Here is a 27,782-nt window from a genome sequence, read left to right on the forward strand (position 1 = left end):
CGCGCTGCCAATAGATAACCGCTGCTGCGTGATGACGCCATCGGGTTGCGCCGGCGCGCATGCGTGCTGTGCCTCTCGGCCGGCCCCGGCGGTGTGGCTGCGGCGGGCGAGGTCACGCTCGGTGGCGGCGGGAGGGGAGGGGAGGGGAGGGGAGGGCAGGGCCCGGCCCGGCCCGGCCCGGCCCGGGTCTGAGGAGAAGAGCCCGGGTTGGGGGATGGTCTGGGCCCGGGGGGTCTGAGGAGAAGAGCCCGGGTTGGGGGATGGGCTGGGCCCGGGGGGTCTGAGGAGAAGGGCCTGAGGGCAGAGGGCCGGGCCCGGGGCTGGGCAGGGAAGGAGGGAGCCCCGAGAGGATGGTGTGGGGAAACCGGGAGCAGCTGGGGAAATGGGGCTGTGTCCCTGGAGGCTGGGGAGGAGCTGGGTGTGCTCCAGACCCGACGGCAGCCGCTCTGGGGTGGTTGGGTGCTGCCCTGGAGAGCCGCGCTGGGGTTTGGCAGCCCCTCGGGGGGTCCGGTGACAGGTTAGCCTCAGCGGGGAAGAGCGTAGGCTCTTCCAGAGTGGTGTTTGGTCGATTGATCATCAGAAAGCTTTTATTGCCTCTTCACATCCGATATTGCTGGTGAAAACACTTCTCACAATCATTACCCGAAGTCAGCTGCCTCCTCCGTTTTATATCCAAAATTCTGCTCCTAAAGGATTTCTTTTCCTTTTGTAGCCGTCCTGAAATGTGGCGCTGACCTCCAGCTAGTTACTGCCACCAGCCTTCCTTCCCCCCCACGCCTTCCACCATGGCAGTCCGCTTGGTGCGACACTGCTGCTGGCGGCACTTTGGTGCCTTGGTCTCTGCTCCCTCAGCAGTCCCGGCTTCTCTGCTGACGCCAGCTGGGAAGGTGGCGATGGCGAGAGCTCTGCCTCAAGCACCTTTTGCTTCATTTCATATTTCGAGCCCTTCCAGCTGGGCCGATGGATTCTCAGTCAAAGAGCAGGTGGAGGACAGCAGGAATCCAGAGCACAAAGTGATCGGGGAACTGATCGAAACAGCCACGAGTCCTCAAGAACTCTTCCAGTTGAGTGTCCTCCATACTCTTAATAGCAACGAAGCCTCACTAATAATTAATCAACTTTCCCGGCTCGCAGCGGAAAAAAAACTGGAAACACAGAGCATTCTGCAAGATCAGCGTTTCCAACAGCTCATCAGCATCATGGATTCCCAGGTAAGTTCCCTCCTTCCCTCAGAAGAGTTTTGGGGGAAAGAATACAAGGTGGATAGCAGCTGGTGCTCTGGGGATTGAGCCGGCGTAGCTGGCTGGAACTGCCTGTGTGTTCAGGATTTTACTCTGGCTTTCCAAGTAAAAAATAAGGGGATCAGGAGGTGAAATTATCAGCTCTAGACAGGGTGCCTGATTATTTCTATCTAAAAGCATTGCTTTTCGGACCAGAGACAAAATGTAGCAGAGACATCATTCTCGTTAAGTGCTGCCTTGCTCCTGTCCCTGTGCATTTTTAGCTTTCTCAGCCAGATAAAGCTGCAGCTTTGCCAGTTAGTGGCAAAGACACGTCAGAGCCAGGCAGCCCATGAGTCCTGCTGAGAACTTGCCGGTGCCTGCGATGTCTCACCCAGGCATCCTGGTGAATCCAGCTGTGATTCTTCCCACCGGTTCTCAGCCCCGGGAGGAGCCACTGGGTATGATGGGGCATTTGAGGGGAGCCAGTGCACCGTGCCCAGCGTGTCGTACAGCCAAACCTTGGGAGACCCATCAAATTCGGCAGCGTCCGCTGCAGCTGGTGCTGGCCCAGCTGGCTGCTATGGAAATACCTGCAGCTCGTGGGCCCCATGTCATGGGATCACAGGATTGTTTGGGTTGGAAGAGACCTTAAAGATCATCCAGTTCCAACCCCCCTGCCATGGGCAGGGACACCTTCCGCTAGCCCAGGTTGCCCAAAGCCCCGTCCAACCTGGCCTTGAACCCTTCCAGGGAGGGGGCAGCCACAGCTGCTCTGGGCAACCTGTGCCAGGGCCTCACCACCCTCACAGGGAAGAATTTCTTCTTATGTCCAATCTAAACCTACCCTATTTGGTTTAAAAATGTTGCCCCTGTCCTGTCACTACAGGCCTCGGTAAAAAGTCTTCCTCTGTCTTTCTTATAAGCCCCTTTATATATTGAAAGGCCACAGGATGGTCTCCCTGGAGCCTTCTCTTCTCCAGAGTGCAGAGTAGTGGGGTAGAATCCCCTCCCTCGACTTGCTGGCCACACTGCTCTTGATGCAGCCCAGAGTATGATTGGCTCTCTGGGCTGTGAGTGCTGGCTTGTGTCCCATTTTTCACCCACCAGTACCCCCAGGTCCTTCTCCCCCAGGCTGTTCTCATCCTGCAGTCTCTGCTGGCACTGGGGGTTGCCCTGACCGGTGGACTTGCCTTGGTGAACTTGCGGTTCCTGGCAGAGTTCTGGGGGTACAAGCGTTCAGCAGACGCTTCGTATTTCTCCTGATCCATAACCTCTGCTCCCTAAAACCCGTCTAAGGATAGCAGAGAGTTGGGATTTGTCCTGATGTTGCCCAAATAGGTCCGTAGAGCTGAAACGCCTCTGTGCTGCTGTATTTGGAGTGAAAGTACTGCTCCTGTGTCGCTGTCACCGTGGATCGAAGGGGTGACCCTGGGGACCCCTCAGTGGGGAAGGGATGCCCCAGAGCTGGCAGAGCCAAGCTGTAACACTGCAGGAGTGATACGACATGCAAGGCAGTGTGACTGAAGCGTAGGAAACTGCCAAGAGGGACGTGGCGTGGGATTTTGAGATGTAAAGCAAGCAAACTCGCTGCAAACACGATTATCCTCCGATGAGCTGTCATTGCAGTTGCAGGTAACTGGATGTAAGTGGTCGTTGTGTAGATGCAAAGATGCTTTGGTGCAAAGAAACTACAATTAATCGGCCTGTAGCGGCCTTGTGTCGACGAGCCAGAGATTTTGAACAGTTGATGAGGTGTGTGCCAGGACAGCTTTGAGGGAAGGGGCTGTTAACAGACTGTGGGGTGAGTTTTGTACGTGTGAATGAGTGACAAAGGCGAGGGAGCAGCCAGGGGAGCTGTCTGGTTCTCAGAGTGACTTTCCGAATAAGCCAAGGCAAATTGCAAGCTCTGCTTGCTTTCTCAGCTGCATCCTGGCCTGTGATTTTTTTTTTTTTTTCAGATTTTAGCAGAGCACCCTGGCAGCGCTCGGGTTGTTCTTGTGCTTGAGGTGCTGAGCCGTTTCTGAGCAGCACTTTAGGAATTTGTCGTGCCGGTGGAAGTGCTGGAGTTTGGACAGGCCAGAGAGTTAAGGCCTTTGTTTGCCAAAACCCATGTGGTCCCCTCCACCTGAAATTCAGCATCTCGCAGCATTGCCTTGCTTGCCTCCCACACGGTCGCTTCGAGAAGCAACTCCTTCTTTCTGCAGTAATGTTGAGACCCTGTGCTCTGTTCCGGGACAGCAGCGCAGCGATGATGCTCTCTGAAGGGCCCGTCGGAACCGACGTCGTGCTAAGGATCGGGTTTTTCATGGAAATCGGGAGAGCTTTCAGACTGGAATTGCCTTTCAGTGCTGCCTGGCAGCAGCAGGGCACAGCTGGGGGAGCTTGGGCTGGGAGTGAAAGAGGTGAAAGCAGGAAGACCGATTGCTGGTGGAAAATCATGAGCTCCTCTTTGTATCGGGCATTTGAGGACAGTCAGGGTGAGGTTCATGGTTGGACTAGATGATCTTCAAGGGCTTTTCCAACCCAGATGATTCTGTGGGGCTGCCGGTGGGAGCGCAGCCAGCGGTGGCCAGGCAGAGTCGGGGACTGGGCAAGTCCTGGTGCTCCCAACAGCTGGTGGGACTCATGCCCAGCCTCCTTTCAGAGACATTGGAGAGAAACTGGAGCTTTTAGGATGTTTCATCTGACCCGAGGCAAGCTGGAGCCCTGTGGCGTTACCCGCAGGACCCTCAACTTGCTACCCCTGAATTATCAATCTTTCCCACTGCTCTTCGTTTTACCAGACACACCACAAGGAAGCTTAAGTGCTTCCAAAGGAGGGTAAAGTCTAGTTAAATATTCCACCCAGCTGGTAGCAAATCTGTGTAACTTCCTTATCTGAGGCAGGGAGAGTTCACTGCCTGTATGGCTGCTCTATAAGCGACGTGCGGTTACCTCGTGAGGCTCATTCATGCCTCGAGATCAGTGCGTGGCTTCGGCTTGTAAAGGAGTTGAGGTTTCTCTTCCTCACTGGGGTTGCTCTAGCTTGTATCCGACTGTACAGGCTACCTGTAAGGAGGAGCAGAGGCCTCGTGTTGTGGTGGGGAACAGCTGGGTGTCCTTGGACTGAGGAGGACTCTCTTGCCTCCACCTCAAGGCTGTGCAGGTCTTTCTGTAGAGACAGAGCTGGTGTTCGGTGTGACCGGCGACTGAATACTCTTGTGCTGTCTCCCCTCACCACCTTTCCCTTATTTCTCTGTGCTGCTCAGATTTCTCACGTGTGGAATAACGCCTTGGTGAACCTCCTGAAGAGCCTCTACTCCCTGGGCATGGACCGCAACAGGAGGGAGATGCAGTCGGTGGAGCAGGAGGTGCTGTGGCGGCTGCGGCGCCTCACCTTCAGGCAGCTCGCCTCCCTGGCAGAGGTCTTGGCAATCAAGCAGGGGAAGGAGAGCAAGCTGCTGAACGAAGTCATCAGGAAGCTGGAGCTGCGTTGGACGGAGCTCGAGGGCACCCGCACCGTGGTGACGCTGATGGGCAAGGTCGGGCACATCTCCCCAGCTCTGATGGACCGGCTGGAGGACAAGGTAGGGGCTTGGGCTCTCCCTCCCGCCCCCGTCCCCTTCAGACAGGCCACCTCCCACAGGTGACAACAGCAGGAGAGCCCTGTCCCCCTCAACCCTATATGGGAACACTTACTCTGCGCTCGTTGCCGCTCCAGAGTACCTTGGCGTGCGCTTACAGGTTGTTGTTTAAGCAGCTTCCCCTGCACAAGTGCTTCTAAGAGGGGTTTCTGTCTTGCTTGCACTCACCAGCCCCTTCCCAGTCCACGCTGGTGCGAGTGGGTGCCTCGCCCTGCTCTGTGCTGCTGGAAGGTGGGCTGAGCTGGTGCATTGTCCTTCGCAGCTGCGTCAGGTTAGCAGAGAACCGGCTCAAATTTCCTTAGCTCAGCTGGCAAGCGGTAACTTACAGCTGCCAAAACCATCGTCCTTTGCTTCTCTGTACAAGCCAGGCTGTGAGAGGAGCTGTGTCCGTGCTGTCCTCGCCTTCTGGCTGCCTCTGGGCATCTGTCATCTTCAAAGGGGACAGGTCTGTCCCCTCCGGTGCTCAGTGGGTCCCTATTTCTGTCTCTCACTGGAGTAGGGAAATGTCCCTCAGGTCAGAGCCCTGACTGCAGCTGTGTCAAATTCAGTCCTCGTCCAGCCAAACGGCTGCCACAGCGCAGCTTGTGAGCCCCACCGCCCCTCTCCCTCCACCCTGGGGATAAATAAACGCTCCAGACAGCAGTGTGTGATGAGGCAGAACGCTGTAGCTGTGTCGGGCGGGGTTGTCAGCTGAAGCAGAGCCTGAACTAACGATGGGTAGCTCCTACGAACGCGATGGCGTGCCCCGTTCTGGAAAAAGGCTGTATCTGCCCCTCGCTTTGTACTTTCCCTTTATGGCCCTGCTCAAAACATTTCTTGGCAGGCTCTGGAGCTTGCTGAGCAGTTCAGCCCCGACGACATCCGGAAAATAACGCTGACTCTAGCCTACCAGAACCGGCGCTGCGTGCCTCTGCTCCGAGCCTTGTCCTACCACCTGATCCAGAAGCACCCTGAGCTCAGCCTCAGCACCCTGATGGACCTGATCTTTGCCTATGGTAAGTGGCTTGGTTGTGTTGGGACCTGCTGGGCGTTACGTGTGGTAACAGCTCATTTTGGGCACTTGAGCAGGGATTTGATCGTGTTGCTACCACGGCCGGATGAAGGAGAAAGGCTGGCAGGGTACGTTAGGCCGGACCTAGCATGGCAGCCAGGTAGTTTCCAGCTCTGAGCACAAGCGGGGCAAGCCCAGATATGCCATTTTCCTTCCAATCCATGGAAAGGAGGGGACTTGTGATGAGAGAGTGCTTCAGAAGGGTGGTTGGGGTGCCAGAGAGAGCCCCTCTGCCCTGCAGTGTCAGCAGCTAGTGAGCGAGCATCCCCCAAATGGCCCCAAAATCCTCTCTCGCTTCCTCCTGTGGCCACAGGGAGCCCCAGCCTCCGTTTCCTCGCTTAGAAAATGCAGCCCTGGGTAACAGGAGGGCTGAGCAGGAGCCCTGGGGAGAACTGGACTTTTTACATGGAAGCAGTGGCACTAAAATATCTGATTTCTTTCCACCCAGGGTGTCCTAGTGACAAATTAATGATGATTTGAGAAGCGCTTGGTGCTGAATTCATACTCTTCAGTGGGTGAGGTGCTACACGTACTTGTACAAGTGCTAGCAGACACTCAGGGCAGTGGCAGCCACCTTAGTGATGTTCCTGGCCACGGGGTAGACCAGAGCCACCAGATACTCGATGGTGACAGAATCTGGTGCTAAAACAGCTCCATTAACAGCAGAGCCGCACTAACTGATAATTTGTTTTATGATCCTTAGTTCTCTGGCTCCTCTTTCCACGCAATGTTGCACGGTCCTGTTCTCCTCTTACTGTTGGTAGCCAGTGGAAAGCCTGGACCAGCAGGGATAAAGGAAGCCAGGAGAACCAAGGAGCTCTTCTTGAGTTGACTGTCCAGCTTGTGGTGGTGGGAACAGCTCTTCTGACAGCCGCTGGGGCCAGGACAGTCTTCGTAGGGTGGCTACACTCTCAAAATAAAGAAATAACCCCAGCAGGCCTGGCCTCGGAGGGAGCTTGTGCTCCTCTCGTTGATGTTCCCATCTTACTTGCTGTGAAGTTGATGAATCTGGAACAAGTTTTAAGGAGGGTGGTGGACACTCTGTGTCACAGCATCCAAATCTGTGCAGGGCACCTTTCTTGGAGGCAGGGCTGGGGGTGCTCCAGCTCAGGGAGGACAGCTGGACTGTATATATGGGCCTGAGTCGTATGCAGAGGTCAGACTAGGTAATCCAGCAGCCCGCTGGCCTTAAAACCTACACAGTGGGCAACTACAATGGCTGGATGTGGTTTGGGAGCAAGACAGGCTCTCGCAGGCTCCGGCAGTGCTGTAGCCACTGCAGTGGGGATGCTCTTGGCCAGGACGCTGGCACGCTGCGCTGTTTCTCTTTGATGCTTGTAGCTGCCACGTGGTTGCATCGGGATGGTTTGAACCTGTCGTTGCTGCTGCTGCCGGTCTTGGACCCTGCCTGTGTCCCTTCTTGGGGACTGTCCCCTCCTGGCTGGTCTGCACTTGACCCCAGTCCCTCTGGGGCTTGGTGCTGCTGGTTGCTGATCGTTACTCGCTTGTTCCTTGGCTGACGCGGGGTTCCCTTAGTGAGTTCAGGGCTCTTCTGGTCAGACCAGGATCTGTAGATGGAGACAAGCAGGGCTAAAATCTGCACTGGGTGGAGGCTGGAGCCGTGAGCTGGCCCTGGCGTTGAGAGCAGAGACTTGGGCTGACCACAAAGGATGGGGCTGGGGCAACTGGGGGAGGCGATACCGGTCTCCAAGCCTCCTCTGCTCCTAAGGAACGGCTTCGTGCTTTCTCTCGTGCCACCACCACCCAGCCATGGCTCCCGTACCAGCTCCTTGTAAGTGGCTGCTGCTTTCTCTTTGCTCCTTTAAGGAAAACTGAATTTCCACCAGCCCCAGGTCTTCCAGAAGATAGCCACCGACCTGCACCCCCACGTTTCCGGCATGACGCCCGTCGAGGTGACGCGCTGCATCAGATCCTTCGCCCTCCTCAAGTGGCTCAGCCTGCCGCTGTTTGAGGCCATCGCACAGGTGAGGAGGAGGAGGAGGCTTGGGGCGAGGGGAAGCCCCCACTGATACCAGTATGACTGCAATCCACCCCAGCTCCCAGGAGATGAGAGCAGTTTCCCCCGACACCTCTCCAGAGATGCTCTCTGGAATGTCGTTGCTGTTTTTCCTACCCGGCTGTAATCGAGTCTGACAGGACTCGCTCTTCATCCTCTGCTAAACTCAGCGCTGAGCTGGGGCTGATCTCTGCTCCATCTGAGCGCCCGCACCGCTCCTCTCCCCAGGCACCTTCCCAGCTCTGCCCCAGTTTATGCTCCCGCACTCTTGCATCTGTACCAGAATATTACAGAGCTCTGCTTCCACTCCCAGCTTTCCCTCATGCCGAGATAAAATCCCAGGGGAACGCTAAAAGATCTTCTGCTCGCGTTTTCCCCTCTTGCCGTGGGGCTGGACGCATCCTTGCCTGACGCTTTCAATCTTTTCCGGTCTGTACTCGTGTATGACAGACCTAAATCTCTGGTTGTGTCCCCTGTATCTTCCAGTATGCCCTGGACAACGCCAAGCAGCTGTCAGTCACCCATCTGTGCAGCATCATCCTGTCTTTTGCTCGCCTGAACTTCCAGCCCAGTGGCAGCGAGGACTTCTTCAACATGGTAACCTTCCTCCTTTCCCCCTCTTCATCAACCTTCCTCCCTCCCTAGTGAGCGGGAAGGCTGCCGATCTCCTTCTGGCACATCCCTGTCTGAGAGTGCGTGTGGGATGGCTTGAGCCAGCTTTAAACAGTGTGAGGAATGGGAAGGGGGAGCCCCGAGCTTAGGCCAGGCTTAAAAACCCGCCCTGTGCTCCCCTGGCTGTGTGCCGGGCGAGAGCCAAACCAGTTAGTCCGTGGCTGCCTCGAGTCCCCGCAGGCTGGCTTTTCTAGTAGACACAAGCAGCGTGTGGGTGTTCACTTGCCCTCCTGAACTCCCGATTGCTGTAATTAACTCTTTGTAACGAGGCCAGCGGTGTTGACCGTCCTGGCAGAGCTCTCCTAGCCCAGCCAAGCCCTCGGCCTGGTAATGCTGAGGCTGCTCCCCCGGCTCTGGGGAGCTGTCGGGAAGGGTAGAGGCTGGCTCAGGCAGACATGCTCGCTTGGCTACCTGCCTGGGGAGGAAGGTTGCCACATCCCAGGGCAAGGAGATGTGACCAGCTAGAGCAGCCGAGCGGAGAGGGAGCCTCCTGTGTGGTTTAGCGAGAGGCTGGGAGGAGGCGAGCGTGGGGCAGGCGCTGTCCTCGGCATCCTCCTGCTTTCCGCAGCTCGCGGAGGCGGCCAGGCTGGCCTCTGAAGCAGAGGAGGAGGAGGAGGTCACCTTGAGCTCCCTGGGGACAGATTTACGCTGACGGTATCGAGTTGCTGAGCAAGCGGGCACCGGCTGAGAGCCGGGCAGAGGGAGCGTGGCCAGCCCAGCCCCAGCTGCCATGCGCAGCCGAGGAGGGAGAGCACCCGGATTACGGGTGTTTCTGATCAGCAGGACCCCGCGCCCCACCACAGGGCAGCTTATCCCCCGTGGCCAAGCCCTCCTGGGGAGCAGGGGGGGCTTCCCGGGATGGCAAGGTGTGGAAGTAGCATTCAGAGCTCTGGGCTCCCCCTGCCAGCATTAATCGTGGTCACCGTGATGTAGCAAGTACAAAACTACTTATTTTTGAGACGTTGCTAAAAAGTTCTCCAGATTTAACAGGAGAAGGCCCTGCAGGGTGTGGAGCTCCAGGCTCTTGCTGCAATTCCTGAACAGACATCCTGACAGCAGCCCCGCTCCAGCTCTGCTTGCGGCTGGTTTTTTTTTTAGTTGCAGATCCTGAAGGGGTTATTGCCTCCAACCCCACCTTTTCTGAACACTGCCTTTGTGGGCCGCAGCGGTGCGTTACCCCGGGGCTGCTGCGTTTTGCTGCTGGGCTTGCTGCTGAGCAACCCCCTGCAGCGACACGGCATCCTGGGCCAGCGAACTCACAAGCCACAGGGTCACGTTAAGAGTGATCTTAAAACCTCCCCTCTGCACATAACCCAGGGGAGAGGCACCGCTGTCACGGAGATGGTGCAGTGTAACGCCTCGGGGAGCTCTGCAGCTGCCAGACCTGCGTGTTGAGCTCAGGATCGAGGCATCAGCAGCGCTGACCTGAGCTGAGCTGTTTGGTTTTCCTCTCTGCAGGTCCACGAGGAGCTGCAGGGCCAGCTGGCCAGCCTGGAGCCTCACCTGCTCACCGACCTGGTGTGGTCGCTCTGCGTGCTGCAGCAGGCCAAGGCTCCCTACCTGCACCGTGTGCTGGCGCCCGACTTCCACGCTCAGATCCAAGGTGAGGTGGGTGCCTCTGCTGCTGGAACGGGAATGAGAACCTCAGACCTGGGGCAGGGAGTGGGGATACTGAGCCTGGTCCATCTAAATAGGAGTTGAACTGGTTAATCAGGAGGGAATTGATCTCGCTGGGAGTGGCTGTAACAGATCCCCCCTCCCGGCTGCTCCTTGGCAGCTGCACCAGGAGAGTTGGGCTAGTGAGAGCCACAGCCTCCAGCTCCAGTAGCCCCCTCGGGCTGTGGATTTGTGCTTGCGTGTGATGGAGGAGAAGGAGAACAAGACAGTGATGGCAAAGGGGATCTGCTCAAGCCATCCTCCTCCACACCGTCCTGCTCCTGCCTTCCCTGCTCGTTCCCCATGCTCTCCACTCCTGCCTTCCTCCCCGGGTCCTGCCTGCTGCCTGCCCTTCTGCCGGCCCAGCCCAAAGCTGAGCACGATATGGCTGGAGCGGTGCCTGCAGGGTTGAACCCCAGAAGGGCAGCATGTTGCCCCTCAACCTGGGTGTGGAAATCATGTGCCCCACAGCACAGCTCACACAGCTCTGCTCCGGCACTGCCTGTGTGCTTCCCCCAAGACCTTGAGAAGAGAGAGGGACCTGGGGGGGGTTGGTTGATAGCCGGCACATGAGCCAGCAGTGTGCCCAGGTGGCTGAGAAGGCCAATGGCATCCTGGCTTGTATCAGCACTAGCGTGGCCAGCAGGGACAGGGAAGGGATCTCACCCCTGTACTCGGCACTGGTGAGGCCGCCCCTCGATGAGTGGGTTCAGTTTTGGGCCCCTCACTCCAAAAAGGCCATCGAATGACGCGAGCGTGTCCAGAGAAGGGCAACGGAGCTGGTGCAGGGTCTGGAGCACAGGTCTGATGGGGAGCGGCTGAGGGAACTGGGGGGGTTGAGTCTGGAGAAGAGGAGGCTGAGGGGAGACCTCATGGCCCTCTCCAAGTCCCTGAAAGGAGGGTGCAGAGAGGGGGGATGAGTCTCTTGAGCCAAGGAACCGGCGCCAGGCCAAGAGGGAATGGCCTCAAGCTGCGCCAGGGCAGGGTCAGACTGGCTCTTAGGAAGGATTTCTTTGCAGAAGGGGTTGTTGGGCGTTGGAATGGGCTGCCCAGGGCAGGGGGGGAGTCCCCATCCCTGGAGAGGTTGAAGAGTCGGGTTGACCCAGCGCTGAGGGATCTGATGGAGTTGGGAACGGTCAGGGTGAGGTTCATGGTTGGACTGGAGGAGTTTCAAGGACTTTTCCAACCTGGATGATTCTGTGAAGAGATGGGAGGGCTTGGTGTTTCCTGACAAAACGGTGACTGCTGGGGAGGTGCAGCCCCGTCAAATTCGGTCCTTGCCTCCTCTGTGGTGGGGACTGGCCAGCCGGCTGCCACAGCAACTTCTGTGGTGTGTGAGCCCCACGTCCCCTCCTGTGGGACCCCGGGGAGGAAATCACACCACAGACACTGGGCTCTGATGACGGGCCTGTCCCCGCCAAACAAGGGCCCTGTTTGGCTCGGCCAGTTCGTGGTGGCTTCCTGCGAGCGCCCGGCCACCAGCGTTGGGCCGTTAGTGGTCTGTGTCTCGATGCCAGCAGGCAGGGACCCATCACGGGGTTCGGAATGAGGAATCCCCACTGGCCAGGTGACGCAGGCCGCCGGACGAAGAGCCAGCCCCCGCTGTGGGCCGGGGCTTTGGGCTGCGTCTCTAGCTGCGCTCCTCTCCTCCCGCCAGGCGATCAGTCCCTCAAGGCCCACAACTTACGGCTGAAGCTCATCCACATCAATGCTGCTGCCAAGCTGGAAAGCCCCGATTACCAGGGCCCGTTCCTGCCGGCGGAGATGCTGAGCGCTGCAGAGCCGGCGGGGGAGAGGGTGACCCTGCTGCAGAGCAGCCTGCGGGAGGCATTGACGGGGGTGCTGGGGAGCCGCGAGAACGGGCGCCTCGACGTGCGCACCCTCTACGGCTGGCAGATCGGTGAGTGCCTCCTCTCCCCGCCTCGGTGGGCACCAGCGGGACCCCACCGGGCTCTGCCAGGGGGAGGGAATTGAACTTGAGGGCTCAGGTACAGCTACCAGGCTTTATCCCCACCTTGTTCTTCAGCCTCGCGCCACTCTGCCTCCTCACCACAGCCGCCCTCTCCTGTTCCCATCTCCTCCCACACGTTGCTTCTCAAGGCAGAGCAGAAAGGGCAGCCCAGGGCTTGGCTGTGGGCAGCAGACGCGGGAGGAAAGCCCTTCTCCTGCAGCCAAGCAGTGTTGAGGCCGGTGAAAGGCTTTGAGCTCCGCTCTCCCTTGCCCTGCCACGCCCCCGGCTCCCCCAGCTCCCTGCAGCCCCGTCAAATTCGGTTCCTGCCCGCTCCGTGGCAGGGACCGGCCAACCGGCTGCCACAGCAACTTCTGTGGTCCACGAGCCCCACGTCCCCTTGCCATGGGACACCGGGGGATAAAATCACGCCACGGACATATCTTCTGCCCGAGGAGATGCTTGGGAAGCAGACCCTGCACGAGGAGGGTGCTGTACCCTGGCTGTGTGCGTGGAGCCGCTCTGTGGCTTCAGCAAGGAGGGGGTTTTGGGAAGGAAACGGTGGGTTCTGCGTCAGCATCCACGGGGGAGAGGGTGGGGGCAGCGTCCAGGTGGGTCTCGGGAGTCCTTGTGTTCCCTCCTCTCCCTGCAGATGCCGAAATGGTGGTGAACAGTGAAAATAAACCTCTCCCCTTGAAGGACTTCGTTGCTCCCCATCTGCTCCACTCAGAAGGGACAAAGCCGCTGCCGCCGGGTGCCAGGAGGTGGGTCTGGGCTCAGCTGTGCCCCACTAGGCAGGCAGGGAGAGGAGGAGGAGGAGGAGGAGGAAGAAGGCTCTCGTGGGCTCCACACCTCCCAGTCGCCGCGGCTGGCAACTCATGCCAAGGACGCTGTGTCTGGCTGCGTTCCAGCTCATTTGGGAGCAGGAGGGGGGCGGGCACAGGGCAGAAATGGGGGTTAGGGCTGTGCCAGCCCCGCGTGGGGTAACGTTTCGCAGCCAGGCCGCCGGTGGAGGCGCAGCAGGGGAGGGGGCCAGACGCTTGTCACGGCCGTGGTTTTCTCTCCGAGCCTCTGCCAGCTCGGTCTGCCACGGAGCTCGGCTGCCTGCAGGGCCCTGGGGACTGAGCTGCCTCCTCCCTGCCTGCAAAAGGCAGCACCGCACCGCTCAGCTCGCTGCCAGGCCTGGGCTGGGGAGAAATTGTGCTTGAGCTGCTTCTCTGATGGCTCGGAGGCAGGATAACGGCTCCAGCGGGATAAATCCGTATCCTGCTGGCACGGGGCGATCAGCAGAGCTGGCGCAGACCCTTCTGCCGCGGCTCCCTCCGCGATGCGGGCGCTGCTGCCAGCTCCACAAGCCTCTCCCCTCCCTCGCGTGTCTCCCAGGGTCGCTTTTCTCCGGTGGGAATTCCCCAACTTCAGCAACAGGAGCAAGGACCTGCTGGGCCGCTACGTCATGGCCCGGCGTCACATCCAGGCGGCCGGCTTCCTCGTGGTGGACGTGAGTAGCCGTGGGGAGGAGGAGGGTCTCTTGCTCCGTGAAGATGGAGGAGCAGGCACCTTTCTGGGGGGGTTACCAGCTTCCTTCTCGCTCCCCTCACCCTCCTGACAGCTCTGGGTCCTGCACAGCCCCAGCTCAGCCCCGAGTGCTCCTTCCTACCCGGGGTGGCTCGGCAGCTCGCCCCTTTGCCTGCCTGGGCCGGGATTAGCCACCATGATCCCTTGCGGGCCACCTGCTAGGCGAGGTAGCCAAGGTCTCAGGGCACTGATCCCCTGCGCTCCGGCGGGGTCACACAGTATTTAGCTCCCTGAGGTAATTCTACCTCTGGCTGCTCGGGGAGGGGAGGAAGGTCGGTGGTTCCATCCCTCTGCCCTGGTGGCGTACCGGCAGCGTGGCTCCTTGGGGGGCCTGGAGGGTCCCCTGTCACCCCAGAGCAGCGTCACTGTCACTGCAGCCTGTCCCCAGCGTCCCCCCCAGCTCCCCGCACCCGCTGCCTCGCTTTGAGGCTGATGTGAAGCGAGGTTTGAGGTTCACCAGCGCTGTTTTTCCCAGCCGCTTGCGTAATCCTCCGCCTCACTGGCTGGCTGGGGGGGCTCAGAGGGGAGACGGGAGGAGGAGGAGGAGGAGGAGGGAAGTGCCGCTTTCCACAGCTTCACCTAAATATAGAGACGGGGTGGGTGGTGGGATCCCCCCAGACGAGGCTGCTCCCTCGTACCGGCTGGCGGAGCCACGTCCCAGCTTCGTTTTTTTAATGCAGCTGGAGCCGTCAGCCAGAAAGCAGCGGCCGGGCTCTCGAACCCCTTCCCGAATTCCCCCCAAATAAACATTTTGCTGCCGTTTGCCAGGCCGGGGCTGCCGGGAGAGGCACGGGGAGGACAAGGGGCTGGGCCAGAGGCAGGAGCATGAAGCCCTGCCCGTCCCTGCTGCTCACAGAAGCTCGTTGTTCGGCGGTGGTGACGCGGGCTGATTTGGGGACAGTCCTCCATTGTCTGCGTTGGGGTCCCCTGGGCACCGATGCCACCGCCGGGCGGGAGCAAAGGGTGTCCTCACCCTCCCCACATCGTGTGTCTGAGGGCGTCTCCTCTTCCCCCCCACCAACCCCAACCCCTCGCTGCAGGTTCCCCACTACGAGTTCCTGGAGCTGAAGCTGGAGCGGCAGCGCGTGGCCTACCTCAAGGACAAGCTCAACAAAGCCAGGGCCAAGGAGATGGCGAGCTAACCGCGCCGCTCGGCCCGGCGCCGCCCGCTCCCTCACAAACCTCTTCCAATAAACCCGCCGCTGTACAGCGGCCGCGCTTTGGGGTGCCCGTCGACTTCTTCCTGGGGTGGGAGTTGGCGCCACGCCGGCGCTCAGCGCGACTTTCACCGGGGCTCAGCTGCTGGAGGAGGCTGGTTTGAGCCAGGGATTAGGATTAAGAGCAATCCCAGCCTCTCTTATTCCCATTTAAGTCCCTGGGGCGGCTGCGTGGTGCGAGAGGGGAGGGAGGCCGGGCAGTGGGACCCCCGCAGTGGGCGCGGCGGAGCCCCGGTGCTGGGGGGCGGGGGGGGGCTCTAACCGGGAAGGTTTAGATCCTGCCCCGCGTCGTGCCGGCCCTGGGCACCCCCACAGCTCCCCCCTCTTACCCTGCGCGCCCCGACACGCTCACACAGTGTCCCCCAGGGCACGTGCACCCAGGCTGGGGGTTTTGGGGAGGGGGGGGTGGGGGGGTCAAGGTGTGTGAGGAAAACCCTCTGTGCGGTGACGCGCCGCAGCCAGCTGGCGGGAAGGACTTTGGGGACGGATTAGTGGCCATCTGGCCTTGGGGGTGCTGCGGGGCCTTGCCACGGCCCTTTCAGCCCTCCAGCTGGCAGAGGGGGGGCACGTCCTGTCCCCCGCCACCCTGTGCTCTTTGAGGGGGGGGCGGGGGGGGTCACAGCCTTTTTTCCCGGAGCTCTGCCACACCACGGTGCCGGGAGGTGCTGAGGTGGCCGGGAGATGCTGAGTCACAGCTCCAGGGCTGCTCCTGGCACCGGCAGCACCGGCCTCGCTCCGTGCCCGGGGTGGCAGCCAGCACCCCGCCGGGCACCAGCCGCACCCTGTGCCTCAGTTTCCCTGCCCCCCCCCCCCCCTCCCCCAGCAGCCTTTGTGGGGAGCTGCCTCTTCCCATGGCACAGGGGTGTCCTGGGGACACCCGATCCCTCCTGGGCATCTCCTTCCCTGCACCCCCCCCCCCCACACACACACCCCGGGGTCTGTCTGTCCATCCACTGCCAACCCCAGAGGGGGGGGGGTACCCCCACCACCACCCCTCAGTCTGTGTTGCCAGGGAACCGTCCCTCATCCTCCTCGCCATCACCACGGAGACGAGAGGAGGAGAAGGGCTGTTCCCATGGCGACCGCGCAGGCACCCATCCTGCCTCCCCAGCGGTACCCGAGGACACTCAGGGTGGGGACACCATGGCCCCCCCCCATACCTCTGGCATCACCCCCCCACTGCATGCAGTTGCTTTTAGGGGGGGGTCTCTATCCCCACCCCCAAGATATAGCTGGATGCTCAGCCCCCTTTTTTGGGGGGACAACCCCACCACCGTCTCCCTTCAATCCCACCCTGTCTGGGGAAAGTGAGGCTGGGGGGACCCCCCTGCACTCACACACACCCCCCCCACACCCCCCCCCGGAGCTGATGCAAGCAGCGATGGGGTGGGCCCATCCCTCCCCTCCCACCGCCGCAGTGCCTGGCACACACCCCGCTTTCTCCCTGCCGGAGAGATAATAAAAAAAAAAAAATTAGAAGAGAAAGAAAAGGCAGGGGAAATAAAAAAAAAAAAAAAACAGGGAAAAAAAAAAATCCTGCTGACATCATCTGGGATGACGGGGCTGATCCCGCTGCCGGCCCCCCCGCCGGAGCCCCACTAATGCTCCGCTTCTCCCGGCGCAGCCGCCTTCGCCCAGCCCAAGCCAAAGGTGCCGGTGGCGGCGGAGCGGGGTGGCAGGCGGCCGCCCAGGCCGGCCGGCCGGGCTCTGGCATCGCCATGCCCGGAGAATCCGGGAAAAGCGAAGGGTTGGGGGGCTCGGAGAAGGAAAACGGGATGCCGGAGGGATCGGAGGCAGGTGAGGCCGACGGGAGGCCACGGGGAGAGGGCATGGGGGGATGCGGGGTGGAGGGCGCAGGGATGCGGGGTGGAGGGATGGAGGGATGCGGGATGGAGGGATGCGGGATGGAGGGATGCGGGATGGAGGGATGCGGGATGGAGGGATGCGGGACGCCGGGCTGGCCGCCGCGGCACCTCTCGGCAGCCAGCACCGCTGAGGGGCTCCAGTACCAGCCCCCCCCCGCCTCCCAGGAGGTGACTTTGCGGTCACCCCCCTCCCCTTCACCCCTGAGGACCCCCCCCCAGCGTTGGCCGACCTCAGGTTGTGCCCCCCACCACCCCTCACCCCCAGGGTCTTGGTGCCCCAGGGAGGCTGAGCCCCCCCCCCCCCCCCCTCCATCCCACCCCCCTCAGGGACCACCGGGTGGGGAAACTGAGGCACAGGCAGCACAGAGCCACAGCCCAAGGTCACCCCGCGCAGGCAGCCCCGTCACCCTGCGGGGGGGGGGGGGCTGGGGACAGCTCGGGGCGGGGGGGGGGCCCTGGTGCAGCTCCCCCCATCCCATTGCCACCCTCTCCGTGTGCCTCAGTTCCCCCCCCAGGAGCCAGAACTAGAGGGGTGCAGTGGCTCACCCAAAAAGGGGGTGAGGACCCAGTTTGTGCATGGGATGAGGGGGGGGGTGTCAGAGCTTCCACCCTCCAACCCCAGCACAGCAAGGGGGGGGGGCATGCAAGGGGCTTTGTGGGGTCCCGGTGCCAAGTGGGGGCTGGGGGAACCCCAAAGCACCCCCCACCCGGGTGCAGGGAGGCCCCAGCCAGGCAGCAGTAGGGAAGGGCAGAGTTAAGGGGATCCCAGCAAACCCCCTCCCTCTGCTATGGGACAGAGCCACCCCCCCCGAAAAAAATGGCACTGGGGTGGGGTGCAGAGCCTGAGGGACTCCTGGGGCACCCCCATTAACCCTTTAAGTGCCCTCCCCCCGCAAGCAGGAACCCCAGGAATGAACCACCCAGAGCAGGAGCTAAGCACATCCTCCACCACCCCCTGCCCACACCCACCCCAGGGCAGGCAGCTGCCTGCTAAATACCCAGGTGAGGCCCCACCCCCTTCCCAGCAGCCTCCGTGGCCTTGGCCCCCCCCACCCCCCCCCCCCACCCCTATATAAAACGCTCCAGGGGGGTACTTGGGGCTGGAGGTTGGTTTTAGCAGCTCCTGCCCTATGGAGCCAGTCCTGGGGGCCTCAGGTAATGTGGGGAGTAAAGTGGGGGCATCTCCAAGGAGGTTTTGGGGTGATTGTGAGGTGGGGAGGGGGTTGCACCCCCCTCCTATCTCTCCCCACCTGGGTAATGGGGAGCTGAGGACTTGCAAACTCAGTGCATGGGTGGGCACAGAGCTCCCTGTATCAGGGATGTTGTGAGGGGGGGGCTGGGCTCTGTTGGGGGGGGGTGCGCTTCTGGTCCCTTTTTCTTGGGGACATCTGGGTCTGAGCTCCCTCCCTTAATGTAGCTCCATCTTGTGCCCTCAGGGAGGGGCTGGGGAGGAGAGGGGAGCTGTTGGGGTGTCACCACCCCCCCAAGTCACTCCTGGTGTCACTGAACCTTGTGGTGACCCCCACCCCCCTTCTTGGTGCTCTGGGTGGGGGGCACCTTGTTCTTTCACCCCCTCTCCCCAGGGGTGGGGTGACACCAGCCTGGCTGGGTGCCCCCCCCCCCGCTCTGCATCACAGGGTGACCCTACAGGGAGCCCATGGCACTGAGGGGGGGTCTCCCTTCTCTCCTCAGCCCCCCCGCTGGCCACGGGCCCCCCGCCGATGCCTGCCAAGGAGGAGGCTCGCCCACAGCCTGAGGGGGCCAGCTGTGACCCCAGCCCCCCCACCGCCGCCCCCCCCGGTGAGGCCTGCCACCCCCACCCGCTGCCCGCAGACCCCCTGGACACCCGCATCGTCATGGGGGAGGAGACGCACTCCCCCACCGCCCCTGAGCTCCGGGGGGGTCCCCCCCCATCTGCTGTGCCTTGCCCCTTCCCTGCTCCCACCAAAGACCCCCCCCACCGCCAAGCAGCCGAGCCCCCCCCGGGCAGACCCCCTGCCCCCACCCTGGACCCTGACCTCTTCTTCACAGCCCCCTCCACCCCCATCCGGGTCGGGGGGTCCCGGCTGCTGCCACCCCCCCCTGAGGAGCAGACAGATGGGGAGAGCGAGGGGCTCTGCTCCCCCCCTACCTCCCCCTCCGGCTCCTACATGACAGCCGAGGGGGGCAGCTGGGGCTCCTCCGGCACCGCCAGCACCTCCCCATCCTGCTCCCCCAACCTGGTGGCCGAGGCCGAAGCCATGGCGGTGGCTGAGGCCGAAGGCACGGGGGAGGCCGAAGCCATGGCGGTGCTGCCCACCTGCCTTGAGGATGCTCCTGCCTTCACCCCGCCGTCTCCCGAGGAGGATGAGGAGGAAGAAGGACTCTTTGCCCCACCGGGTGATGATGAGGAGGAGGAGGATGAGGACGATGGGCAGACACCGGAGGAAGAGGAGGATGAGGAGTGGGAGGTGTCAGGGGGCGCGGGCCTGATCCCGGCAGCGCTGCTGCCCTTCCGCGGCAGCCTGCTCTTCCAGGCGGAGGCGGTGGAGATCACCCCGCTGCCCCCCGGCGCTGCCCCCCTGCCCCTCGATGAGGAGGAGGAGGAAGAAGAAGAGGAAGAGGAGGAGGAAGAGGGCGGCAGCACCTCAGCCTCCTTCCTGCGCTCGCTGTCGGAGACCTCCATCACCGAGGGGGTGGACGAGTCCTTCGCCTTCCGCGACGACACCTCTGCCTCCTCCGACTCGGCCGCCTACGACGGCGAGGAGGACGAGCGGCTCTACGGCACCGAGCGACACGCTGTGGGGGCCGAGGGGGGGGCCCCCGGCGCTGACACCTCCGGGAACGGCGGCATCGAGCTCCACCTTCACGCCGGGATGGCCCCGGTCGCTCCCCCCTCGCTGGAGGGGTCCCCCCGGCACCAGCACGGCGAGGAGCCGGCGAGCGCGGTGCCCAGAGCGGGGGACCTCGGTGCTGAGCCCACGGAGCCGGGGACGCAGGAGGGGGACGGCAGCGAGACCCCCCCGGCGCCTTCTGGAGAAGGCAGTCTGGAGCCGGACGGCGAGACCTTCCTCACCACCTCATCTTCCTCCTTGGAGCTGGAGGAGGCCTCAGCCCTGGAGCCTGATGTCCCGTGGGAGCTGGACCCTGTCCCAGGGGGGTGTCCCCCACCAGAGCCCCCCCAGCTCCTGGAGGAGCCGGTGGCGATGCTGGGAACCGAGGAAGAGCTGGTGGCAAAGGATGATTTGGGAGAGGGGCCCGGCGTAGAGCCGGCGGCAAGCGACAGCGTCCTGCAGTCCCCTGGCCTCTGCTCTGGGGAGCCCAGGGACCCCCAGACTGATGGCTTGGGGGACAACGATGTGGCATCAGCCAATGGAGAGCCCCACGGTGGCCCTGGGAGTGACAATGATGATGATGGTGATGGCACTGTGAGAGCAGGGAGCACAGAGCCAGCAGCCACTGGTGGCCACGATGAACTAGACACTGCGGCCACTGACCTGGTGCCATCGGTGACACCCAGCCCGCCAGACACTGCGGCCACTGACCTGGTGCCATCGGTGACACCCAGCCCGCCAGACACTGCAGCCACTGACCTGGTGCCATCGGTGACACCCAGCCCACCAAATGATCTAAGCACTGTGGCCACCAACTTGGCACCATCAGTGACACCCAGCCCGCTGGACACTGCAGCTCCTGACCTGGTGCCATCAGTGACACCCAGCCCTCCAAATGATCTGGACACGGTGGCCACTGACCTGGTGCCGTTGGTGACAGCCAGCCCACTGGACACTGTGGCCACTGACCTGGTGCCGTTGGTGACAGCCAGCCCACTGGACACTGTGGCCACCGACCTGGTGCCGTTGGTGACACCCAGCCCACCAACTGATCTGGACATTGTGGCCACCGACCTGGCACCATCAGTGACACTCAGCCTGCCGGACACTGTGGCCACTGACCTGGCACCGTTGGTGACACCCAGCCTGCCAAATGAGCTGGACACTGTGGCCACCAACTTGGCACCATCGGTGACACCTAGCCCACCAAATGAGCTGGACATTGGGGCCACTGACCTGGCACCATCGATGACACCCAGTTTGCTGGATGAGCCAGACACTGTGGCCACCACCTTGGCACCACTGGTGACACCCAGCTTGCCTGACGAGCCAGACACCGTGGCCACCAACTTGGCGTCGTCGGTGACACCCAGCTTGCCAGATGAGCCAGATGCTGTGGCCACCAACTTGTCATCGTCGGTGACACCCAGCTTGCCTGACGAGCCAGACGCCGTGACCACCAACTTGGCGCCATCGGTGACACCCAGCTTGCCTGACGAGCCAGACGCCGTGGCCACCAACTTGGCGCCATCGGTGACACCCAGCTTGCCTGACGAGCCAGACGCCGTGGCCACCAACTTGACGCCACCGATGACACCCAGCTTGCCTGACGAGCCAGATGCTGTGGCCACCAACTTGGCGCCATCGGTGACACCCAGCTTGCCAGATGAGCCAGATGCTGTGGCCACCAACCCAGCGCCATTGGTGACACCCAGCTCACCAGACGGCATCACGGCACCGTCTCCCCCACCGCAGGATGTGTCCCCCCGTGATGCCAGCGAGGAGCTGTCGGACAGGGTGTCCTCGGCCAGCAAGTCCCCAGAGCCACCAGCCACGGCGTGTCCCACGCGGCAGGGGCTGATGGCGCATCCCCCCGGGGATGTGGGAGAAGCCCCTGAGGAGTGGGACGGGGCCACCGCCTCCTCCGAGGAGTCGTCCCCGGAGCTGCTGGAGACCTCCCGCTCCCGCACTGACTCCAGCTTCTTCACCGCCCCCGAGGACAGCGCAGGGGAGGCGGCCGCCCCCCCCAGACCCCCATCTTCCGATGAGGAGGAGGATGCTGCCCGTCGCTGCCTGGCCCTCTGCCTGCCCGCCTCGCCCCCCGCTGTCCCCCCGTTGATTTTCACCGCCTCGGAGCGGGAGGTGTACGTGGGGGTCCCTCCGGCCCCCCTCGAACTGCTCCAACCACCCGGTGCCTTTTCGGAGAGCGGGGCCTGGCAGCGCCGGGAGGACCGGCAGCAGGTCACCGCCATGTTGTGGGGCTCCTTCGGGGACCTGCCGGCCCCCCGCCTCCTCCCCAAGCCCCCTGAGGTGCTGGCAGAGCCCCCGGAGGGCCCCCCTGCTGAGGGGGGAATGGAGGAGCCCCTGGCCCCCCATGACCTTCCAACCCTTCGGCCGGGTGATGAGCCCCCAGGCCAGACTGCTGGGGAAACCGATGCCAAAGTCCTGGGGGACGGTGGCCCCCCCAGCCCCCCCAGCGAGCCCCCAGCACCCCCAGCGCAGCAGGAGGAAGAGGAGGCGATGGCGGGAGCCTCATCCAGCCCCCAGCCTGCTCTGGGCGCTGGTGAAGCGGGAGATGCTCAGCCGGAGCCTCCCCTGGAGCTGGCTGGGGAAGCAGCACCCCAAGCCCCCCCTGAGCCCCCCAGCCCGCCGCCAACCCCCTGCCCTCCGCTCCCCAAAGTCAGCCAAGTGCCTCCTCTCGCCGCTGCGCCATCGCCGCCATCACCGTGCCCGGCCCGCGGCCCCCGGGACACCTCAGGGCTCCCCGCCGGCGAGGAGCGTCCGTCTGTCCTGCCCCTCTCCAGGAAGCAGCTCGAGGGTAAGAGACACCCCCCCTAAAACACACACACATCCCCCCCCCGCCCTCTCCATTGCCGTGGGGTGTTGAGTGGGACTGGGGTGGGCATCACCCGCTGGTGGGGTGCTGGGGGTGACCCGAGGTGGGCGGTGGGGGTGAGCAGGCTGGGTTTGACCCCATGGAGGGGGGATTTTGGGGGCACCACCAGCTCCGCACGCTGCCTTGGCCCCCCCCAGCCACCCACCTCCCACTGCCGTGAGGTATCGTGTGGCATCGCTGGGTGGGGTGCTGGGGGGTCCTAGGGTGGGTGACAGGGGTGAGCAGGCTGCTTTCAACCCTGTGGAGGGGGGATTTGGGGGGGGGGGGCACCACAAGCTCAGCCCCCCCACCACCACCATGGGGTATTGCATGGGACCAGGGTGGGCATCACCCACTGGTGGGGTGCTGGGGGTGCCCTTTGGGGGGTCCTGGGGTGGCCAGTGGAGGTGAGCAGGCTGTGTCCAACCCCATGGAGGGGGGGGATTTGGGGGGGCACCACCAGCTCAGCTCCCCCTTCACCCCCTCCTGCAGCCCCCCAGCCCTCCCCGCGCAAGGAGCAGGAAGCCCGCGGCCGGCAGGCAGCGATGGGCAGCACGGGCAGCCGGGGGCCCCCCCGGGGGTCCCTGCAGTCGGAGTCGAGCTCCTCCAGCGAGGCGGAGGCTCCGTACCCCTGCCCCGAGATCCAGCGCCTGCGGGAAGCCGCCGGCATTGCCCTGCGCCAGGACAAGCAGCCCCCGGCCCCCCGCCGCTGCGAGGCCAACCATAAAGGTGAGGGAGGGCGGGATGGGGTGTCCCTGTGGGGTCCCTCCCATATTTGGGGGGGGTCGGAGGGGTGTCTGTCTTCATCCCACCCCTCTGCTTGGCCACAGGGTCGTGCAACGAGTCGGAGAGCAACGATGAGTCCATCCCTGAGCTGGAGGAGCCTGAGGGCTCGGAGCCACCGCCGGCCCAGACCCAGGTGGGGGTTTTTTTGGGGAGGGATGGGGGCAGTGGGGACCCCCCCCCCAGGCGGTGGGGCCGGGGGTCCCCTCACCAACCCACCTCTGGCAGGCACAGCTCACCCACTCACTGGGCACCGGGGAGGAGACCGTCAGCAAGGCGAAGCAGAGCCGGAGTGAGAAGAAGGCCAGGAAGGTGGGGCTGGGGGGGGGTCTCCCGTGGGGCTGGGGGTCCCCATCCCAGTGTTAGGGTGGGTGAGTGGGCTGGGGGGGGGGGATTATCCCTGGGGCAAGAGGGGAGCCCTGGGGTGTTGGGGGACAAGGCTCCACTTTGGGGTTCTCCAGGTGATTCTGGGGTCTCCCAGCACTGGGGGGGGGGGGGTGGGGGGTGGGGTGGGGGGGGGTGATGTGGGGTTCTCCATCCTGGGTGGAGGGGCTCAGCCTGGCTGTGCTGGCTGACAACGTTGTCCCCCATCCCTGGTTTTGCTGTTGTCCCAGAGATTTGGGGTGTTGCTGGGGGGGCCCTTGGCTGCTCTGGGTGTTGACACGGGGTCACCCCTGTGTGTGTTTGTGTGTCCCCATGTGTGTCCCCCCCCCCAGGCCATGTCCAAGCTGGGGCTGCGGCAGATCCATGGCGTCACCCGCATCACCATCCGCAAGTCCAAGAACATCCTCTTCGTCATCACCAAACCCGACGTCTTCAAGAGCCCCGCGTCCGACATCTACATCGTCTTTGGGGAAGCCAAGGTGATGGGGCAAGGAAGTGGGGGGGGGGAGGCGTGTCTGGGGAGGGGGGTCCCATCCTTGGGGCTGGTGGGTGACCCTGTGTCCCTGCAGATCGAGGACCTGTCGCAGCAAGTGCACAAGGCGGCGGCGGAGAAGTTCAAGGTGCCGATGGAGCACTCGCCCCTGATCACGGAGACGGCCCCCACCCTCACCATCAAGGAGGAGAGCGAGGAGGAGGAGGAGGTGGGTGCTGGGGAGGGGGAAAGAGGCAGCAACCCCCCCCCCCCCATGCCATGTCCCAGGGGCATGAGGGGGTGACAGCACCGTGTCCCCCCTCAGGTGGATGAGACGGGGCTGGAGGTGAGGGACATCGAGCTGGTGATGGCCCAGGCCAACGTCTCGCGCCCCAAGGCCGTGCGGGCGCTTCGGCACAACAACAACGACATCGTCAACGCCATCATGGTGAGTGGCTGGAGTTGGGGGGGGGGGGGCTGTAAACGGGGGTACCCCACCCCCCACCTCTCCCAGCATGAACTGGGGTGCAAACCCTGCTACGGGGCGCTGGGGGGTCCCTGACGCTCTCCTCTCTTCCCCGCAGGAGCTGACCATGTAGCGGCTGGGGGTGTCCCGGCCCCCCTGTATAGATGCACAGTTACTCCCCCCCCCGCCATCCTCCCTCTAGACCCCCCCATACTCCTCCTCCGCGTCTGTAACGCTCAATAAACGGCCTCATGTATCACTTGGATCGCACGCTGCCTCCTCTCCCTGTGATTTTTGGGGGGAGGTTGGGCTGCCCCATGGCTCCCCCAGACCTCAGAGGGGTCCTGTCTGTGGAGGTGGTTGGGGGGGGGGTGTCTCAGGACACCCCAGTTTCCAGCAGTGGGATTGGGGGGGCGGGGGTGTGTGTAACTGGGATGGGGTGAGCCACGTGGCTCTGGGGGGTGCTGGGAGCCCCCTGGCTGGTAGTGTTGGGGGGGTGGCAGAGTCCTGGGGTGCTCCCTGTTGCTATTTTAGGGCTTAACAAAGCCAGGCTTTGCCGAAGCCTGAGAGAGAGGGGAGCGAGGGCTTTAGCAACGAGACAAACCACTGTCGGGTGCAGAATTATATTTACCTGTAACAAATACTCCGTACAGAAAACATACAAACACAGCCGCCCCCCCCCCCCCCCCCCCCCCAACCACTGCCCCGGGGCCACCCCCCCCCAGTGCCACCGGGGCTGGGGTCACCCCAGGGCTGGCGATGGGGAAATGGAGGTGGCAGAACCCCCCTACCCCCCCTGCTTGCTGCCATCTCCTTGCTCCCAGAATGCCACGACGCAGGGTTATTTCCAGAATTAAATCCCATTTAAGTATTAAAAAAAAAAAAAAAACAACAACCCACCGAGCTGTTACGGCTTCTGGTTTATAGCTCTCCATATACAATCATGTCAAAAATAGGGCTTTTCTTTTTTTTTCTTCCAAATTTCCTTAAGTCTTTAATAACTTCAATGTCCACGTGTGCAATTTATTTTTAATCTGTAAATCATAAAAAGGCACTAAGACACCAGCCCCGCCTCTGAGCACCCCCAGCCCCGTGCTGCTGGGCTTGAGGAGGAGGAAAATTTTGGTCCCCCAACTCCTGAGGACCCTGGAGCTGGGACCCCCCCGCGCCCCCCATCTCCCCTTCCCTCACCCCATGGTGAAAACACGTGCCCGGAGGAGGAAACCTCGAGCTTCTCCATCACGGACAGATGTGTCCTGGGCAAACCCCTTCCTCCAGGGGTTGGGTGACCCTTTTTGGGGACACACCCCCCCCCTTCCCACAGTCCCCCAGTCTCGAAACTGGAAGGGCTGTGGGAGGATGGACACAGGCTGGACTCAACCCCGACCCTGGGGTGACTCGGCCACATTCACCCCATAAAAGTCCAGGGCAAGGAGGGATGGGGGTGATGGGGACCCCCCCCCCCCACCGGAGCAGGAGTGGGGGGTCACCCCGACACAGCCTGAAGCAGCACGGGACAGCGGCTCCGGGTGGGATCGTACCGAGGGCCGATCCCGGGAAGGGCAGGTAAGCCGGGGCTGGGGAGGGAAGAGGATGGAGGGATGAAGGCTGCTCTGCCTGGGCTGGACAGACAGGAGGAGGGAGGGGGCTGCGAAGGGAGAGCGAGGGTTAAAGGCACTGGGGGAGGCTTTGGGGACAAAGAGCAGAGGAATGTGCAGGAGGGGCCGGATCCCCCCCAAACTGCTGAGCCAGCGTCTGGCCTCAAAGCACCCGCCCCAGGGACTGGCCGCACCCCCCCACCCCCTCCCCTGGGCACGCCCAGCTCGGGGTGGCTCCTGCCAGGGCCACCCATGGGTGCCAGAGACCCCGGGGCGCTGCTGGGCTGCCCCATCCCTCCTCCTGGCTGGGGATCCAGGATAACGGGGACCCCCCCCCTCCACCCCAGATGCTCCTCAGGTGCCTCCCACCAAGTGGCACCTCACGCTGGGGGCCCAGCCAGCACCTCCCCCTACCTGTGAGCACCCCTCGGGCAGGGGACACATTTAAAAAAATAAGTGTGTATTTATAACTGTCTGGAAAATATATACATCTACACTGCACCCCACAGACCCCCCCCCCCCCCCCCCCCGCAAGCTTCCTACAGGGGGGCCTGGATCGGTTCCCCACTCCTGGGGGACAGGACAGTCCCTGGGGAGCCCCAGCAGCCACCCCACGGCCTCCTTCCAGCACCATGCACCCCAGGATGGGTGGCAGGAGGATTGGGGGTGTCCCCCACATTGAGGGGGGGGGGTGTAGGGTAAAGTCCTTGTGCTCGGTAAGCTGGCCACCGGCACGCACAAGCCCGCTGGCAGGTAAAACCCCATCTGCGGGCCCCCCCGCCTCCCCTAGGGTCCCCCCGCTATTCCTGAGCAAAGCTGGAGGAGGGGGACAGGACGGGACAGGGAGGGGGGTGCAGGCTGGGCTGCAGCAGTGTCGGCAGCTTCTCCTGTGGGTCCGGAGCCAAAATGTTTCGACAACATCAACAATAGGTTTAAATAATTCACATTGTGGTAAACTTCATTCAAAAAAAAAAAAAAAAGAGGGAGAGGAAGAAGAGGAGGAGAGCAGTTACAATAGGGATACCATGTGCAAAACTGTAAACCAGGCAGAGGGTTGTAGCTGACGTGTCTCCGGCGAAACCCACCCCGGGACGGTTGCGGGCCGGGGTCGGCACGGTGAGAGGCCCCTCGGAGAGAGTAACTCCATCCTGATCTAGCCCCAAAACCGCTTCCAGAACGACGGTCAGGATCCAGGCACTGCTGCGGGGTCTCTGGAGGGGGGGGAGCCCCCCTCCCCGGCTCGCCCTCAGGAGGAATCGCGGTCCATGCTGCACCCCAGGGCTTCGATGTCGTTGCTGATGTGCGAGATCATTCGGTCCCACTCGTCCTCCTCCGAAGGGACGGACTGGTCATCCGAGCTGCCAGCAGCGCCGTTGCCGTTGGTGGTGGAATTGGAGGTGGTGCTCAGCGTCCGCCTGTACCTCCCGAAACTGTCTGTGATGATGCCCCGGCCGTCCTTCACCCCGATGGTCTCGAGGAAGTTCTCAAAGTGTTGGCTGTCCTTCTCGGGGATGAAGGGACGAAGACCTGGATCAGGGAAGGAA

At 62.6% G+C, this 27,782-nt stretch overlaps 3 protein-coding genes and 4 non-coding genes across 17 annotated transcripts in view; 6 read left to right on the top strand and 1 right to left on the bottom strand.

Annotated features, from left to right (window-relative positions):
• Window positions 1-11: 11 nt before the first annotated feature.
• On the top strand, window positions 12-14,993 carry TBRG4 (transforming growth factor beta regulator 4). The gene is made up of 11 exons (XM_074871222.1): window positions 12-111; window positions 713-1,211; window positions 4,472-4,789; window positions 5,670-5,841; window positions 7,725-7,882; window positions 8,401-8,511; window positions 10,045-10,189; window positions 11,900-12,142; window positions 12,843-12,954; window positions 13,574-13,688; window positions 14,806-14,993. The coding sequence occupies exons 2-11, from the start codon at window positions 786-788 to the stop codon at window positions 14,905-14,907; spliced, it is 1,902 nt and encodes a 633-aa protein (XP_074727323.1). The 5' UTR covers window positions 12-111; window positions 713-785; the 3' UTR covers window positions 14,908-14,993.
• Window positions 1,745-1,872, top strand: LOC141935147 (small nucleolar RNA SNORA5). The gene has a single exon (XR_012626483.1). It is a non-coding gene; the product is annotated as a small nucleolar RNA SNORA5 (small nucleolar RNA).
• Window positions 5,375-5,488, top strand: LOC141935141 (small nucleolar RNA SNORA5). Its single transcript, XR_012626479.1, has one exon. It is a non-coding gene; the product is annotated as a small nucleolar RNA SNORA5 (small nucleolar RNA).
• LOC141935135 (small nucleolar RNA SNORA5) lies at window positions 11,497-11,634 on the top strand. Its single transcript, XR_012626475.1, has one exon. It is a non-coding gene; the product is annotated as a small nucleolar RNA SNORA5 (small nucleolar RNA).
• On the top strand, window positions 12,494-12,633 carry LOC141935132 (small nucleolar RNA SNORA5). The gene has a single exon (XR_012626473.1). It is a non-coding gene; the product is annotated as a small nucleolar RNA SNORA5 (small nucleolar RNA).
• A 1,293-nt stretch (window positions 14,994-16,286) lies between the features above and the next one.
• LOC141944566 (uncharacterized) lies at window positions 16,287-24,910 on the top strand. 4 transcript variants are annotated; one of them, XM_074871541.1, is made up of 10 exons: window positions 16,287-16,779; window positions 18,540-20,323; window positions 20,372-22,478; window positions 23,028-23,264; window positions 23,366-23,454; window positions 23,547-23,630; window positions 24,035-24,181; window positions 24,272-24,403; window positions 24,500-24,622; window positions 24,759-24,910. In XM_074871541.1, the coding sequence occupies exons 1-10, from the start codon at window positions 16,584-16,586 to the stop codon at window positions 24,771-24,773; spliced, it is 4,914 nt and encodes a 1,637-aa protein (XP_074727642.1). In that variant the 5' UTR covers window positions 16,287-16,583; the 3' UTR covers window positions 24,774-24,910. The 4 variants fall into 4 exon arrangements, with proteins under 4 accessions (XP_074727642.1, XP_074727730.1, XP_074727453.1 ...); XM_074871629.1 differs by having other exon boundaries at window positions 20,420-22,478; XM_074871446.1 differs by having other exon boundaries at window positions 16,288-16,779; window positions 18,540-20,581; window positions 20,630-22,478.
• Window positions 24,911-25,545: 635 nt separating this feature from the next.
• The window catches only part of CCM2 (CCM2 scaffold protein), a 38,332-nt gene continuing 36,095 nt past the window's right edge, over window positions 25,546-27,782 (bottom strand). For all 8 annotated transcript variants that reach the window (XM_074871854.1, XM_074872231.1, XM_074871939.1 and 5 more), the window contains one exon: window positions 25,546-27,765. In XM_074871854.1, the coding sequence (XP_074727955.1) occupies window positions 27,485-27,765 (281 nt within the window). In that variant the 3' untranslated portion in view covers window positions 25,546-27,484. The remainder of the gene's footprint in view (window positions 27,766-27,782) is intronic.

The sequence above is a fragment of the Strix uralensis genome, chromosome 1, assembly GCF_047716275.1.
Source record: "Strix uralensis isolate ZFMK-TIS-50842 chromosome 1, bStrUra1, whole genome shotgun sequence".
Taxonomy (NCBI): domain Eukaryota; kingdom Metazoa; phylum Chordata; class Aves; order Strigiformes; family Strigidae; genus Strix; species Strix uralensis.